At 42.2% G+C, this 15,491-nt stretch overlaps 1 protein-coding gene across 1 annotated transcript in view; it reads left to right on the forward strand.

Moving 5' to 3' along the window:
• MAOA (monoamine oxidase A) overlaps window positions 1-15,206 on the forward strand; it is a 73,493-nt gene extending 58,287 nt beyond the window's left edge. The window contains exons 8-15 of the mRNA XM_068533409.1: window positions 30-189; window positions 1,060-1,156; window positions 4,590-4,643; window positions 8,822-8,879; window positions 10,383-10,480; window positions 12,639-12,750; window positions 12,956-13,018; window positions 13,205-15,206. Of these exons, the coding sequence (XP_068389510.1) occupies window positions 30-189; window positions 1,060-1,156; window positions 4,590-4,643; window positions 8,822-8,879; window positions 10,383-10,480; window positions 12,639-12,750; window positions 12,956-13,018; window positions 13,205-13,351 (789 nt within the window). The 3' untranslated portion in view covers window positions 13,352-15,206. The remainder of the gene's footprint in view (window positions 1-29; window positions 190-1,059; window positions 1,157-4,589; window positions 4,644-8,821; window positions 8,880-10,382; window positions 10,481-12,638; window positions 12,751-12,955; window positions 13,019-13,204) is intronic.
• Window positions 15,207-15,491: the final 285 nt, after the last annotated feature.

The raw sequence follows: 15,491 nt of genomic DNA on the forward strand, positions 1-15,491 counted from the left end.
AGATGGTATTTTGTGTCTGTGTGTTTTAGTGCCGATACGTAATTAGTGCCGTCCCTCCAACTTTGACTGCCAAGATACACTTCAGACCAGAGCTTCCTTCAGAGAGAAACCAGTTAATTCAGCGTCTTCCAATGGGGGCTATCATTAAGTGCATGATGTATTACAAGGAGGCCTTTTGGAAGAAGAAGGGTAGGTTGCACTTATTCATGTTTAAATTGTATTAAGCGAAGACCATGCTCTTTTAGGAACATTTTATACTACACACTGAACAGAAGAAAAGATAAGTGTTTCCAGTTGGTAGAGAAAGGATCAGAAATCTCAGTCTGTCCACTCCTCATAGCCCCGGGCAACACAAAATGACCCCAAGAGCGCTTGCTGGCAGTGAGGGGGAAGGAAGAGGTCCCTCTGGTCGCGGGACCACATTGCCCAGACCCCTGGCATATGTCTCGCCACTTACTCTTCATGAGCAGAGACAAAGGAGCACCATGGAAAGAGCACTCCTTTGAAGTTACACATCCTTGGGCTCCACTTGCTTACTAGCTGTGTGGCCTCAAGTGACACTTCGCCTCTCTCAGCCTCAGCCTCTGTGTAAAATGGTAACAATGAGACCTGCTGTTGGGGTGTTGTGAGGATAAAATGAGGCAGAGTCTGGGCAGATATGGTGCCTGTTGTTGCTAAGCCTTCAGCTCATACTCAAAGGATTCCTTCCTGCCACTTCTAACATGGTTTCACAGGGGTGATTCCCTCTAACACACCCCCCTCTTTCCCATGTGTTCCAGGACTCCAGGGCCATCTCCATTTTACTCATGCACTGATCGTACCTGACCTTTATGTAAAGGTCATCGCGATGGGTCATTTTCTAATGTGTCTGGGTGACCGACCAAACATCCTTGTATAGTCAGTGTGCGTGTTTAATAGGAAATAACTTCTAGAGTTGGGGCAATGACCAATAGTTTAAGATTTGCCTTCCTCTTAGCAAAAGAGTTATATATATATAAATATCCCTCTTAAGTCTCTGGTGAGGTTACTCAATCTCCTATTGATCTTCTTCTGGTTAAGATTACTGTGGCTGTATGATCATCGAAGATGAGGAAGCTCCCATTTCAATAACCCTGGATGACACCAAGCCAGATGGATCGCTGCCCGCCATCATGGGGTAAGTTAGAGCTGGGTGTTCTGCATTTTTCAAACTCTGTTGGTGTATTGGTGTGTGTGCTGGCAGAACATGTTGTTTTGGACCAGAGCTCAAGCAATGCTAAATAACCCTACAGACAATTTATGTCACGTTTCCATGTATGAAAATATTAGAGTAATAGAGTATGTGGCACAAGAACACTGAGAAACTGTACTAAAATTAACACCACTTTGAACTTGTGCCCGTATGTTTCTTTCCCCTGTAAACTTACATGTGGAGGACAGAGTGAAAAACGCAGCTAGACAGGCGGGATGGTAGACCACCTTGCCTACAGGATGTTGACAACCGTTCTGGAATGAGAACTGTTTTATCCTGTAAAACCTTCCAAAGTTATGTTTTCTGGGCTTTATTCCTTTCTCCATTCTAGACATCACTACATAGCAAATGTCAATATGTTAACTGTTGGAATTCCCTGGTGGTCCAGTGGTTAGGACTCTGCACTTTCGCCGCCGAGGGCCCGGATTCGATCCCTGGTCGAGGAACTAAGATCCCACAAGCTGTGTGGCACAGCCAAAAAAAAAAAAAAAAAAAAAAAGAAAGTGAAGAAAAATATGTTAATTGTTACCCTGGGAGATAAGATGGATGACTAATGAGGAAGTGCAGTTCAAAGGAGAGGCGGGCCTTGAGTGTAGGGCACTTTATCCAGTAGGTCACTCCATGGCTACTTCACCAGGGATGGTCCAGGGCAAGGTTCTGTGTCTGGAAGAGGAGAGCTCTTTTTCTCTCCTACCATCCCCTCACACAGCTGCTCTGCCCTCTGGAGACTACGGTTCCAGAGAGGGAATCGGAGCTCCCACAAAGAAATTTCTAAGGAGTGCCGTAGCCTCCCAGTTGCCATGTCTTTTAGTCCTCCTCAAAGCAATACGAACAAAAGGGCTATTTATTCTACCACATTGCAATAAAAGAGCACAGCTTCTATAGCAGTCAGTGACTTTTAGAAACCAGTGGTTTTCCCCTTCACCCCGAGGAGAGTTGAGCTCATGTGGATTGCATCACTGAAGGGAAATTACAAAATCAAAAGGAGCAGACCCATGACCCTAGGGACTTAGAAAAAGGCTATGCTACTGGACTGCTAACAAGACATTTTATAACCACTTCTCTGGCTGTAAAATATAAGAAATAGCACCAGCCTCCCTGGTAAAGGCAGGTGCTCACAATGTAAAGGCTATAGGAACATTGCACCCTGTTCACCTCTGACCCCCCTGGGCAAGAAAATACATAGATTGTTTGGGCAGTTTGCCATCGCCTTCTATGTGCCAAAGAAATGCAGGAGGTTGAGGTAGAGGTTTCAGGAGACTTGTCGGTCAAGATCAATCCAACTGTAGATGAAAGAATATTGATGTTCTTCTTGCCCTGGGTATTAAATATTGTGGCATCTGCTCTTCTGGGGTTTCTTTACGTTTATTAACAAGGACATGTATTGCAGAAGCCTTCTAGATGGTAATGGGCTTATTTAGGCAGTTCCTAGAAAGTGATACTCTGATCTGTTTTATCTGGACAATTGCTTCCACCCTGTTCTTGCCTTGAAGCTATATTGCCTCTACCCTGCTCTTTGCTCTAGGCAATGAAAGCCTTGAAGACAGGGGTGGTATAATTGCCCAGCACTGTTTGTGATAACTAGTGCCTTTTGGAAACTAGAAAGGACCTTGTACTTTAGAGCTGTGAAATGTTCCCAGCCCAAAGCCAGGATGTTTAATTTCCCCAATAAAACACCAAAGAAAGTTCAATGATAGTTGTCCATTGTTACAATTAGATCAAAGAGGTTATTTCATTCATGACTTGAGATTTGACAGATATAGCCAACCCTAACTGCCCTTTAGAAAAGAAACTGTAAAAAGCACCCAAGATCTAAAAGGGTTTTCAGATAAATCATTTAATCTTTTATCAGATGTTGGTGATTTTCATTGAAATACTGCATAAGTCTAAAATGACTGATTCTTGCAGAAACCTAAAATTTAACTAAAATCATTACCAGCAAGCCACAACATAAAGTGTTAGTTAAATCAACCAAAATCATGACTATGTCCCCAGAAGTTCAATGGTTCAAATTTCTTAAACAGTCCACAGCTTTGTATCTTTGCTTCCCAGAATGATCTCGATAACAACTCTAAACGAATTGCCAATCAAATTGAGGAACAGTTTAATTGGGAGGGGGGCTTGAGGGAGAGGATGAAATACCTGTTTTCAGCCCTCGCATTTTCAGTCTTGATCTACTTGTCTTTTCGGTGTAGGACAAAAAAATACAATTTTAAAACTTTTTTTAAATGGAGAAATAATTTCATTGTCCTTTAGCTCATTTGGATTTTTTGAAAGCTTTCTAATAATAGTATCACTAAGGATTTCTTGTCACAATTCAATTCTTTAAAATATACATGCAATTAGTAATATCAGTATAATAAATAGAATCTATTTGATTAAAGGGAAGCAGAGAGATTATAACTGAGTTTTACTGAGTCACTGAATTTGAGGACTGTGCTAGGCCAATTTTCCAGGAAGCCAACTCGGAGATGGAGATTTGGGTGCAGGAGGTTCTTCAGGAACTGCTATGGGGAGCGCTACGTGGGGGGAAGGGAAGGAATCGGGATTGCGCAGAGGGAGAGGCTGGGCTCCAGTGTTGCCCCAACAGAGGCCAAAGCCATCCCTTGGGAAGCTCTGGAGCGGGGATGGCCCTTCAGAGGTGTCTGCACTGAGGCGAAGGGCTGGGCTTTGGTACCCACCGCACTCCGGAGCCAGTCATTCTGGGAAGGGATGGGACCTTGCGCCAGGCAGTTCTCTGCTACAGAGTGCAATTGCTAGGGAGGGGTTGGTTGTAAGCTGAGGGTAATGAGCATTTGGTCCTGAAGAGGGATCTGGGTGGCCCACCATGGCAGCCACTACAGGCACTTTTTTTGGGGGGGCCACGCCTCACGGCATACGGGGTCTTATTGCTCCCCGACCAAGGATCGAACCCGTGCCCCCTGCAGTGGAGGCACAGAGTCCTAACCACTGGACCGCCAGGGAATTCCCAACAAGCACTTATTGATATTTGTTTTTCCAGCTTTTATCAAGTACTTGGCAGACAGCAACAGTCATTGCCAGGATAATCATTTAACGCAACATTAATTCATCTAACAGTCGATTTCCTACTGTATGCCAAGGACTGTGCTAAACTTTAGGGGTAAAATATTGAGTTCCTAGGAGGTGACCTGTCGTTTAGGATCCCACAGCCTAGCAGGGGTTTTGGACAGAGAGGCAGATGAAGACAGTCTGGCATTTGCTCTAGTAGAGGGAAATAATGGGAGGGTGTGGGAGAGTTTATTAATGCTGAGTAGGTGGAGGCAAGAACACTTTAAAGAGACAACTCTTAAGATAAACCAGTGTCGCCTAATCGTTCAAATGTAACCTCTCTCTCCAGCTTCATCCTTGCTCGAAAAGCTGACCGCCTTGCTAAAGTCCATAAAGAACTAAGGTAAGAATTTACACCTGAAACGTATAAAAGGTTAGCTTTATATTGTGCTTGTTGCACTAACAACAGGATAACAGCATTATGAAAAACGCAATAATTCATTCATCTCAAAATCCCAACTAATCAACCTTTTTGTATTTCGCTACGCCCCCTTGACTCAGTCCTTGCCCATATGTGTATATCAATTTAGTTTCACATCTTTGTGTTCATTTTACAGTGGTTGAGAGGTAGGCTTTCCCAGTAAATGGATGGAGAAAAATCATAAAAAAGTTAGCTGTGAATAAAGCTTAAGAGGCCAAGTCCCAATCACCTTGCCAGACCATTAGCCCTTCTCCAAGTTTCTCTGACAGGTACTTTTTCTGAAAAGCAAATCCATACATAGGTCTTCCAACCTATTCCAACTTGTATACATAAAAGTATGCTCCTTTGATTATCTGGGATACAGCTCTGATGTTCCCGTCTCCCAAGAGCTTCCTAGTAGAAAACAATGATTTTAGGACAATGGCTTTTTTCTTTTTTTCTCCCTTTCTCTCTTTCTGTTTTGTTGTATTTGTTTTGCTTTGTTTTACACTGGAATCCTTTGTTCAAGTAAAATCTTACCTGGAACTCTTACCTGGAAACACTCATTAGGCTGTTGGGGGGCTGCCTCTGGACATTTCTGGGCTTCCCTTCTTTAGGGTAACCCTAAATCCTTTGTTAGCTTTTGAAGAGGGCCAATACGCATGCAAATGTATACTTCTCTCTGCATTTGATTTACAAATTAAGCAGCAAATCCACTAGCGGCCCTTGCTTTGAGAGTTACTTTGATGACTTTGCAAGTCAGGGAAAGGCCGCAGAAGTTCCCGTATTTGCACACGGATTTGTTTATTTGAGCAGCCATGAGATTTGATGTCAGGAAGGGAACTATTTTATTGTTCACCTACTCACTCAATAGAAGAAGAATTTGGGGGTCCAGTGATGGGGAATGATTTGTTCAAGGCTCCACAGCTAGCTTCTGACAAAGTCAGAAATAGCATCTAATATGTACTTTTTTTCATTACGTCACACTAAGCTTGACATTTTCTTTTGGATTTCCTGCTTTCCCTCCTTATTAATAGTAAAATAAATACCAGCCTGGATGTAGACATTTGGTTATGATTCCACATAGTGGCTAAACTTCTCAAAATTTTTATAAGGCAAAAACCCTTAGAACTCCGAGTGTCATTGACTAAAGTAATGGTTCTCAGGACCAACTGCATCAACATTTCCCAAAGAATGTTTGGAAAATTTTTCTGAGGCTGATAGATTATGATTTGGTAGGTTAGGGGTGGGGCCCGAGTACTTGTATTTTTTAACAAGCCTTTTGAGTGATTATGATGAGCAGCCAGATTTAGAAACCAGTGGGTAAATTCAACTTGCACAGTGACCTCTTTTGGCCATCATTTAAAGTACGTTCTGTTGGGACTTCCCTGGTGGCGCAGTGCTTAAGAATCTGCCTGCCAATGCAGGGGACACGGGTTCAAGCCCTGGTCTGGGAAGATCCCACATGCCGCGGAGCAACTAAGCCCGTGCGCCACAACTACTGAGCCTGCGCTCTAGAGCCCACAAGTCACAACTACTGAGCCCGTGCACCACAACTACTGAAGCCCGTGCGCCTGGAGCCTGTGCTCTACAACAAGAGAAGCCACCGCAATGAGAAGCCCGTGCACTGCAATGAAGAGTAGCCCCTGCTCGCTGCAACTAGAGAAAGCCCACGCGCAGCAATGAAGACCCAATGCAGCCAAAAATTAATTAATTAATTAATTTCAAAAAAATAGTAAAGTATGTTGTGTTATTTTTAGAGTCCAGCTAATCAATCAATGCATTGCTCCAACATCCTTACCTTATATAACTTTTCTAAAAAATTTTTATATTAATGAGAGGAAGGGATGGAGAAGATAATTTCCTGATGTGTTTGTATGAACTAATCCTTGACTCATTTAATAATGTGAAGTATAGTAAATAATGACTTATATTTCTATTATTACTAGTTTATTGTTCATGAATGAAAAATTGCCTACGAAGTAGGTTGATTAGATTTTAAGGTTCACTCTGTTGTAACAAAGATTTTATTATTTTTTATATACTGAAAATAAGTTAAGCATTATTAAGTTTTTCAGAATAATGATTGTCAATACTTTCGTTTTCTAATTGACTCAAAATGTCAGAATTATTTCTTGTAACACTCATGTGAAGTAGGTAAGAATCAGTCACCTACCTTATCATAGCATAGGAAAGAGGGTACCATACTTGGCTGAGGATGGATTTTGATTCAGTAGATTTTTATTGAGCACTTACTATAGGAGGGATGCTCAGGAGAGTAGACCCTCGACCCTGCCATCAATTAGCTGAGTGATGTTGAGCCAGTCTCTTCAGTGCACTGAGCCTCAGCCTCCTCACGTCCGAAATGAGGGGCTTGGGTTAGACAGAGAGAGACGGTCAGGTGGACAGTAGTCTTGAGACTTCTTCCAGTTCTGCCTTTCCTTTATCATTATTGATCTGTAGTATGAACAGCTCCTTGAAGGAGCTGTATAAATGGTGTAAGTGTGAGCATTTGGATAAATCTATAAAGTTACATTTTGTCCCACATTATTCAGAGAGATTGGGGACACATTTAAAAAATATTTTCTAATGTAACTTGGCAACATTAAATTGGCGTCTTTTTTTTTTTTTTTTGGCTGTGCTGCAGAGCTTGCGGGATCTTAGTTCCCTGACCAGGGATCAAACCCGGGCCCCCTGCAGTGAAAGTGCAGATTCCTAACCACTGGACCACCGGGGAATTCCGAAATTGGCGTCTTTTAAAATCTGTTTATTACTAATAACTGTAACCTTCCCTTCCCCCCTTTCTTCCCGGCTCAACATTGTTTTGCCGTTTGTCTCTTTAGCTTCTAATGCTTGTCGTACAGATTTGAATTAAACCCTTTGCCATATTTTTTTACAGTTGCTCATTAGCCTGTAAAAAATATTTTGGAGCACTTTTTTAACAAGTTTTATTGGGGTATAGTTGATTTACAATGTTGTGTTAGTTTCAGGTGTATATCCACTCTTTTTTAGATTCTTTTCCCATATAGGTCATTGCAGACTTTTGGGTAGAGTTCCCTGTGCTATACAGTAGCTCCTTATTATGTTGGAGCCCTTTCAGTATTTAAACTATATAAAGGCTAAAGAAGGTAAACACCTAAAGTATATAACTGGGTCAGTGGGAACCTGTTCAAACAATTCCCGAAATAGAACCATTCATTTCTAAAATGGGTGATTTTAGTAAATTAGAACTTTTTAATTTCACCAAGAGTGGTTGTGAGTTTAAAATGTATCTGTTTCAAGAAGTGCTTAGATAAATTAAGCTACTGATTTTTAAGATATAAGATGTGCCTTGTTCTGTGCTGGTCATTTACATAATGAATTATGCGGGTGACCAAAGACTGTTTGAGGTAACATCACATAGCGCATCATGCCCAACCCCCGCCCCAGATGCCCTTTGGACCCAGTACTGTGTCCACAGACCATTCTGTCAAGTGACAGGTTATTAGCTTGGAATAACCGTAGGCCTTTCCTGATATAGCATATTTTATGTTATGTTTAAAAGATTAAATGGGGACTTCCCTGGCGGTCCAGTGGTTAAGACTCTGCGCTTCCACTGCAGGGGGTGCGGTTCGATCCCTGGTTGGGGAACTAAGATCCCACGTGCCACGCGGTGCCGCAAAAAAAAAAAAAAAAAGATTAAATGAGCTTTATATGTTCATAGATCTTTAAAACATAAATATAGGATAGTTAAAAGACACCATCATACTTACTATAGACTTGTAAAAGAGATTATTTTAGAATTTTACATATTCCAGAAAAGTGACTTAGAATCAATTCCTAAAACTGAATTTAATCTCATTTTCCCCATTTTAACTGAATAGATATGGTATTAGGTAGTGAAAGAGGCAAAAATGTAAAAGAGAAGAAAAATTCTGTTGCATCTTCAAAGCACATGACTGTATTCAGGAAAAGAGTTAATCTGAGTGCAGAGATTCATGGAACTGTTCATACAGAAGGCCATTGATTTTAATTTTTCCCTTAATAAATCTAGTTCATTGGCAAGAGCCCTAGAACACATTGTGTTTATTCTATACTCATCAGTCATTACTTCCTTAACATTTTTTGGTTCTTTTTTATAGGAAGAGGAAAATCTGTGAGCTGTACGCCAAAGTGCTAGGATCCCAAGAAGCTTTACAAGTAAGAAATCCCCAGCTTTAATCCCTTAGCAGGTTCTGCTCTGTTTGCTCTAAGTGGTAAAGCAAAGCAGATTCTGGTTTCCTGACAATCTTATGAAGAGAAGGAATATGCTTACTGGAGGTTTAACTTCAGCAATCACAGAACACCATTAAAAGCTGCTGTCAGTGTATGCAATTTCTGATGCAGCAGTTTCCTGGGCTGTTTAAATGTTCACTGGATAACTGGCAGCCAGTTGTAATGAGAGGCAGGAGCTACAGGTATTATCTCCAGGGTGATTGAGATCAGTTCCCAGAACAGAGGTCCTGCCTTCTTGTCAATGTCAAATGACTGCTGCAAAATAAAATCCCAGCTGTATCGTCATTTGTTGGTGAAGACACAGTAGTATATACTTGATAAGATAGACTGAATCTGGACTCTCTGCCCAGGTCAAAGTCATACTAATTTGTTTTTCTATCTGCAGACTCAATTCACACTTCATTTAGAAATTTCAGTGCTTTCAATCCACCATTGAAAGCAATTATGAGAATGAAATTCTTTTTAAAGGCCCTACCAGATAGCTGGGGGCTATCTGAACTGTTCAAAGAATAAACTTGCAGAATGTGTTAGGGAAATCAGAGAAGGGTCTCTCATGTCCCTTGGGAAACATTTTTCATCTTTAATTGTTCCCTTTTTAGCAGGATTCCCATCATTCACATTTCCAGCTGAGAGAAGGGGTTCTGAAAAAAGCCTTTTTCTTAGACACTGTGCTTTTCTTCTACCTTCTCCCTCCCACCCATTTTTTTCGGCAGTAATGCCTTGGTAGATGGGGAAGTAAAGTCCGTTTTTTAGAGAATGGGGAGATTGGAGCAGACCTTTCCAGAACCTGATTGTTGATGGGGTCCTAAAGACTTCAGAATCTGCATGGAGATGCCCTGTCTTCCAGATATTGGAATACTTCACGTCTCTCCTGGGCAAGAGGTTGAGAAAGTCAAAGTATACACGTTTTGTCAGTTGGTACCTCACAAAAGGCCATTACTTGGTACTGTTGGGTTTCCCCTTAAGTTAGAAAAACAGCGCTGCTTTTTTTTTTTTTTTTTTTGGTACAGACTATAATTTTATTTCTCACGGAACACTTAAAATCTTCATCCTCATGGATTTTAATCATCTGTAGCTATCCAACATCTTTGAATACTTTCCTTATATTTTATTAACTTCCCACATTTAAAGTCCCTCTTTCTTGACGTAGAGAAGATTCATCTCTCAAGATTCCTAAGCAGTGCAGATTCTAACAAGGAGACATACACACGCCTTGAATCTGTAAATGAGAGACAGGAAGAGGTGGCTGTGAGAAGGGGACTAAATATTCTAGCACACGTGGTCGCAGAGCCCAGGAGCAGAAACAGTGCTGCTTTTTTTTTTCATGTAAACTTTTTGTTAAAGTAAAGCACATAAGAGCCTTTATTGTTGACTGGTGGCATTTCAGCTTTGTCTTCCCTTTGACATTTTCTCCCCATCTGACTGCAGCCGGTGCACTATGAAGAGAAGAACTGGTGCGAGGAGCAGTACTCCGGGGGCTGCTACACTGCCTACTTCCCCCCTGGGATCATGACTCAGTACGGAAGGTACTACCCAGACCCTATACCAGTTGATACAAGGCGTGAGCCAAACGTAAAAATAGAGAAGCAAAGCTCAATGGGAATTTAAAAAAATAGGAATCAGCATTCTTATTTCTAATGTCCCACATAGTTTGTATATTTCTGGATGTCCATAGGAAAAGAAGTATGTCCGTACATAGGACAGTAGCCGACAGCACATAAAATAATCGCAGGACACTGGTGAGGATTTCAGATGTCAGCGCTACGTGTGAGAATTCTGCAAGCTGCAGTGTCCTCCAAGGGGCCTGCTTGAGCTCAACTAAACATTTAGTCTCGCACAGCTACTCTAGGCTCCTGGACACCAGTCTACATAGAAGGACATGGGCTACACATGTCTTGCCGGCAGAGCAGCATCAGACATTCCTCTTCACAGGGAAGCATGCTCACTCACGGGGAGTTGACATGTGTGCAAGATGGGAGAGTTCACCTTAGCTTAGAAGCCCCATGCGTCACAGGAGCCATGGTCTCTTATAACAGCCTCGTAGGCAGTACCCAGGGTCCCCGCAAGGGACATGCCCAGTTACAAGATGTACCACACTCAAGAGAGCCCAAAGTTATAGACTCTTCCCAGATATTTACAATTCATGACAGTTTTCCCATCCCAGATACAATTTACCAATGTGGGGGTGCAAGAGGGCCATTTTTACCACAAGCAGTGCTGCCTGGCAACATATATGGCGTTATACCTTCATCAGGTTTCTAGAGGAACAGAACTAGAAAGTTAACTCAAGGTCACGTGTGTCCACAGAGGAGGAAGAAGGGTTTGTTAACCCTCACCTTACATGAGCTTTTTGTTTGTTTTTTCTTGATTGAATTATTAAATAAGCAATGATTTTAGTTCAATTTCAGGTTTGTGCCAGAATCAATCATTTTAGACTTGTGCAGTATTTCAGTGAAAGTCATCAATATCTGATGAAAGATTAAATGATCCATGGGAAAATCTACTTAGGTCTTGGGTGCTTTTTACAATTCCTTTTCCAAAGGGCAGTTAGTGTTGGCTATTTGTGTCAAATCTCAAGCTGAGAATGAATAGCCTTTGTTAGTGATAACTGTACTGATGAACTGGAGTGCTTCTGGAGTCTAGAAGATGGGATTAGGATCAGGAATAGGTGAAGCTAGGAATTCCTGAGTTGGAAAAAGGCGTGCCAGTGGGTTGAGGTGAAGGCCTTTGGGGTGGAGGTAGCGGTTTAGGAGATTTCATGAAAGTGGCTGCAGACGTGGCAGGAGTCAAAGCTGACACGGTAGGAGGGGGCAGTTGCTCATTCAGCCCAACCTTTCCGTGGATCTCTTCACTAGGACCTCTTCATAAGAGAAGGCCCATTTTGCTACCCTCAGGCAGTCTCTAGATAAATCCATAGAAACTAACTGTACAGAAGGGTTTTTTTTAATTGCAGTATAATTGATTTACAATGTTGTGTTAATTTCTGCTGTACAGCAAAGTGACTCAGTTATGCACTTATACACATTCTTTTTTACATTCTTTTCCATTATGGTTTATCCCAGGACATTGAATATACTGTAGTTCCCTGTGCTCTACAGTAGGACCTTGTCGTCCATCCATTCTATATGTAATAGTTTGCATCTACTAACCCCAAACTCCCAGAGGTTGTTTTTTAAGGAGATAAACATATAATCCTTCGGGTCTCTCCTTTGCTAGAAATCAGTTTCTCTCCCTGTCTTCCCACTCGCCACCATGGTTCCTCCCGGCGCCCTGGGAGTATCTGCATGGCTGGGGTCTGCAGTCAGATGTGATCTCATGAAGAACTCACCCCTTACTGTAGGTAGCAGAATGGACTGCAAACAGGAAACATGCAGCACATCGATCTGAGTGTGGTCTTAATGCACATTCTTATATTTCTAATTCTGGCTGGCTAGAAAAAGGTCATCATCACCTTTAGTGATTGATGAACTGACGGCCTGATTCTCCCTGGCTTGAAAGCTCAGATCCTTCGGTGCAGGCCCAGGAAACAAGGAGGAACCTTTCACCTTTGGCTGAGTTGCATGGGAGTTTTGGAAACAATCTGAGTCTCCTTGTCTTCTGCGGGGTAGATGAGGGCAGTGATTGGCTCATTGATCCTCAGCACCTTCGCAGGTAACTCTGTGTGACCTCTCTGTTCCCTTGAAGGGTGATCCGCCAGCCCGTGGGCAGGATTTACTTTGCTGGCACGGAGACGGCCACACAGTGGAGCGGTTACATGGAAGGGGCAGTAGAGGCCGGAGAACGGGCAGCTAGAGAGGTAAGACAGGAAGCCGAGTCGCTCTCCCTCCCGAGTCCAGCAACATAGCTGGCATCTGGTCTTTCCAGATCTTACCACTGATGGTCTATATGTCCACTTCCCTGCCCCTCACTCCACACACGAGGCTCAGCTGTGGCCAGCAGGGCCTTGAATCTGTCGAAGCTACGGAACCTCATTTCATAATACCATGGCCACTTTCTTTCAGGTCTTGAATGCTTTGGGGAAGGTGGCAAAGAATGACATATGGGTCCAAGAACCTGAATCAGAGGTAAGTTTGGCAGCTCCGTCTCCATAGACCAGGAATTGCATGTAAAAATCTCTCATCTTCTAGCCTCTGATGTCATTGTAGATGCCACTCTCCAGGGCAGATCCCCGCACTGATTTTACTGATATGTTTTGCCCCTCCTTGTCCGTGTAAGAGTTTCCTGCTAAAGATCTATGTTCATTCATCCAGGATGTTCCAGCTGTAGAAATCACCCACACCTTCTGGGAGAGGAACCTGCCTTCCGTGACAGGCCTGCTGAAGATCATCGGATTTTCCACATCGATAACTGCCCTGTGGTTTGCGGTGTGCAAATTCAGGCTGCTGACCCGATGCTGAAGTTTCAGCTTCATGCTTTCCGCTTACTCTTTCCCAGCATCATCTAAAGCAAAATGTTGACAAATTGAAAGGCTGTGTCATCGGATCATCTTTAAGTGCACTGATTTAACCCCTCAGTTTAATCTCAGTGTATCACCTCCTTAATTTCCGTAAGATCAAACTCCATCTTGTGATTTGTCTGTAGACCAGCTCGTATTGATTGGTAGAAAATAACCTTGTGATCAATTTCTTAATTTCAAGAAGTTAAAGTTGACATGCTCATAAGAAACAGTTTCTGTGTCCTGTTTTTCTCCCCTTTAACACAAAACGTCTGATGAACGCAGAAATGAAGCATTTAACTTTCTCTCTGTAGAGGCCGAGTAGGTTAAGGCCCAGCCTGTGACTGTCCTTTGAAGTCCTTAGCAAAGGGTGAAGCGTAGGCCTAAAGCCCAGAGACTCACAGCTTCCTGGGGTGAGCAGCTCCCACTTTGGATGAGGGAAAGCAGTGGAGGTAGGATTCAGGCCCTCAGACCAGTGAGGGGACAACATCTTGTGGGCGGCTGCCTCAGGAATCTTCTAATTTCTGTGAAGTTTCTAGACATCTAGCCTTCGTGCTGTGAAGTTTCTAGACATCTAGCCTTCGTGCTGGTTTGTTTGTATTTTTCCTCTTTTTCTTCTTAAAAAGGACAGTGTTTACCAAGGTAGAATGCATAAACTGACTTGCTGTGACTTGTCTGTAGCTCCCCAGGTGAGCAGAGTCAAATAGTGGCAAGAGTGTCCCCCAGGAGGCCTCCCTGATTCGCTCTGCGTGAAACCGACTGCAGTAGGCTCCTTCTCGTCCTCCTGGAAGGTGGCTAGACGTCACTTGGCTTGTTGTCGATAACATTCTCTGCCAATTCCAGGGAAGCAGTAGTTTCCTTTTTTCAGGTACACCCTGGCCTTCTGAAGGCCCCTAGTGGCATATATCTTTTCTTTTTTCCTACAGCCATAGTAAAATTAGGCAGATCTGTTAACTTAAATATATCTTTGACATGGTTACCTTTGAGTAAATACCATCATGCCAATTTCTCTCAAATAAGTACTGAAATACAAATTTCTGATTGTTATTTCTTTCTTTTTTTTTTTTCGGGCCTGCTTTGAACACTCTAATTTTTTCAAAGTAAACGCTTTGGGCTCCGCGGGACACTCAGCTAAGAGCATCGAGGGGGCGCCGAGAGTGATTGTTATTTCTCGAGACTATCAAATACAGAAAGGAAATGAGGGCTCTTACTATAACCCCACTTGCCTTAGTTATTAAGATTTATAAAAGACATGAAATTGAGTGATTTTATATATGAAGACTAAGTTCTCTGTCTTAGGAGAAATGTGGGCTCAGAACAGTGCTCACCTCTTGTCTTTCCCATTTTAAAAACTGTCAGGGGAGTTCCCTGGCAGTCCCGTGCTTAGGACTCGGTGCTTTCACTGCCGGGGGCCCTGGGTTCGATCCCTGGTCGGGGAACTAAGATCCCGCAAGCCCTGAGGTGCAGCCAAAAAAAAAAAGACTGTCAGATTTTTAAAAACCCCTTCCAAAGGTTTCAGCCATAAAGTATCTTTTTTTTAATATAAATATCTGAGAAAAATCAACACAGATGTGATCAAATAAAGCCGTTGAGAAGATTCTGTGGACTCAGCTACCCAGGTGGTAGATACCCAGTAATACCTTATCCTGCATCATTGATGAATGAGGCCTTTCATTTTTAATGAAGTTTCTAGCTAGCTGAAGCTTATTCTTTATGTGCCAAAATTTTTAAATCAATTAAAATTTTGATGGACCTGCTTCCACACATTTATTATATAAGCTAGATTCAAATTCCTTTTTTAAAATTAATCAGGTCAATCATTCTGCATCTTAATTATTTTATACTTTTATAATAGAGTATACCGTTTATAGTAGAATGATACCATTTTTAATAGTGATACCCTTGTCTTTGCCCCTGTACTAAATGTCACACAGTTGTTTTATAGCTGGTGAGTCTACTGCTTCTATCTTCTCCCATATTCAGTATTTTGTTTCATATCCTTTTTATCTCCATTATCTCCCCATAATGCAATCTAATCCGCTGGCTATTTTTTGTTGACTGGGAATTAAACATTGCCAGAGGAACCAACCCAAGTTTATTAC

This window comes from Eschrichtius robustus, chromosome X, assembly GCF_028021215.1.
Source record: "Eschrichtius robustus isolate mEscRob2 chromosome X, mEscRob2.pri, whole genome shotgun sequence".
NCBI classification, from domain to species: Eukaryota; Metazoa; Chordata; class Mammalia; order Artiodactyla; family Eschrichtiidae; genus Eschrichtius; species Eschrichtius robustus.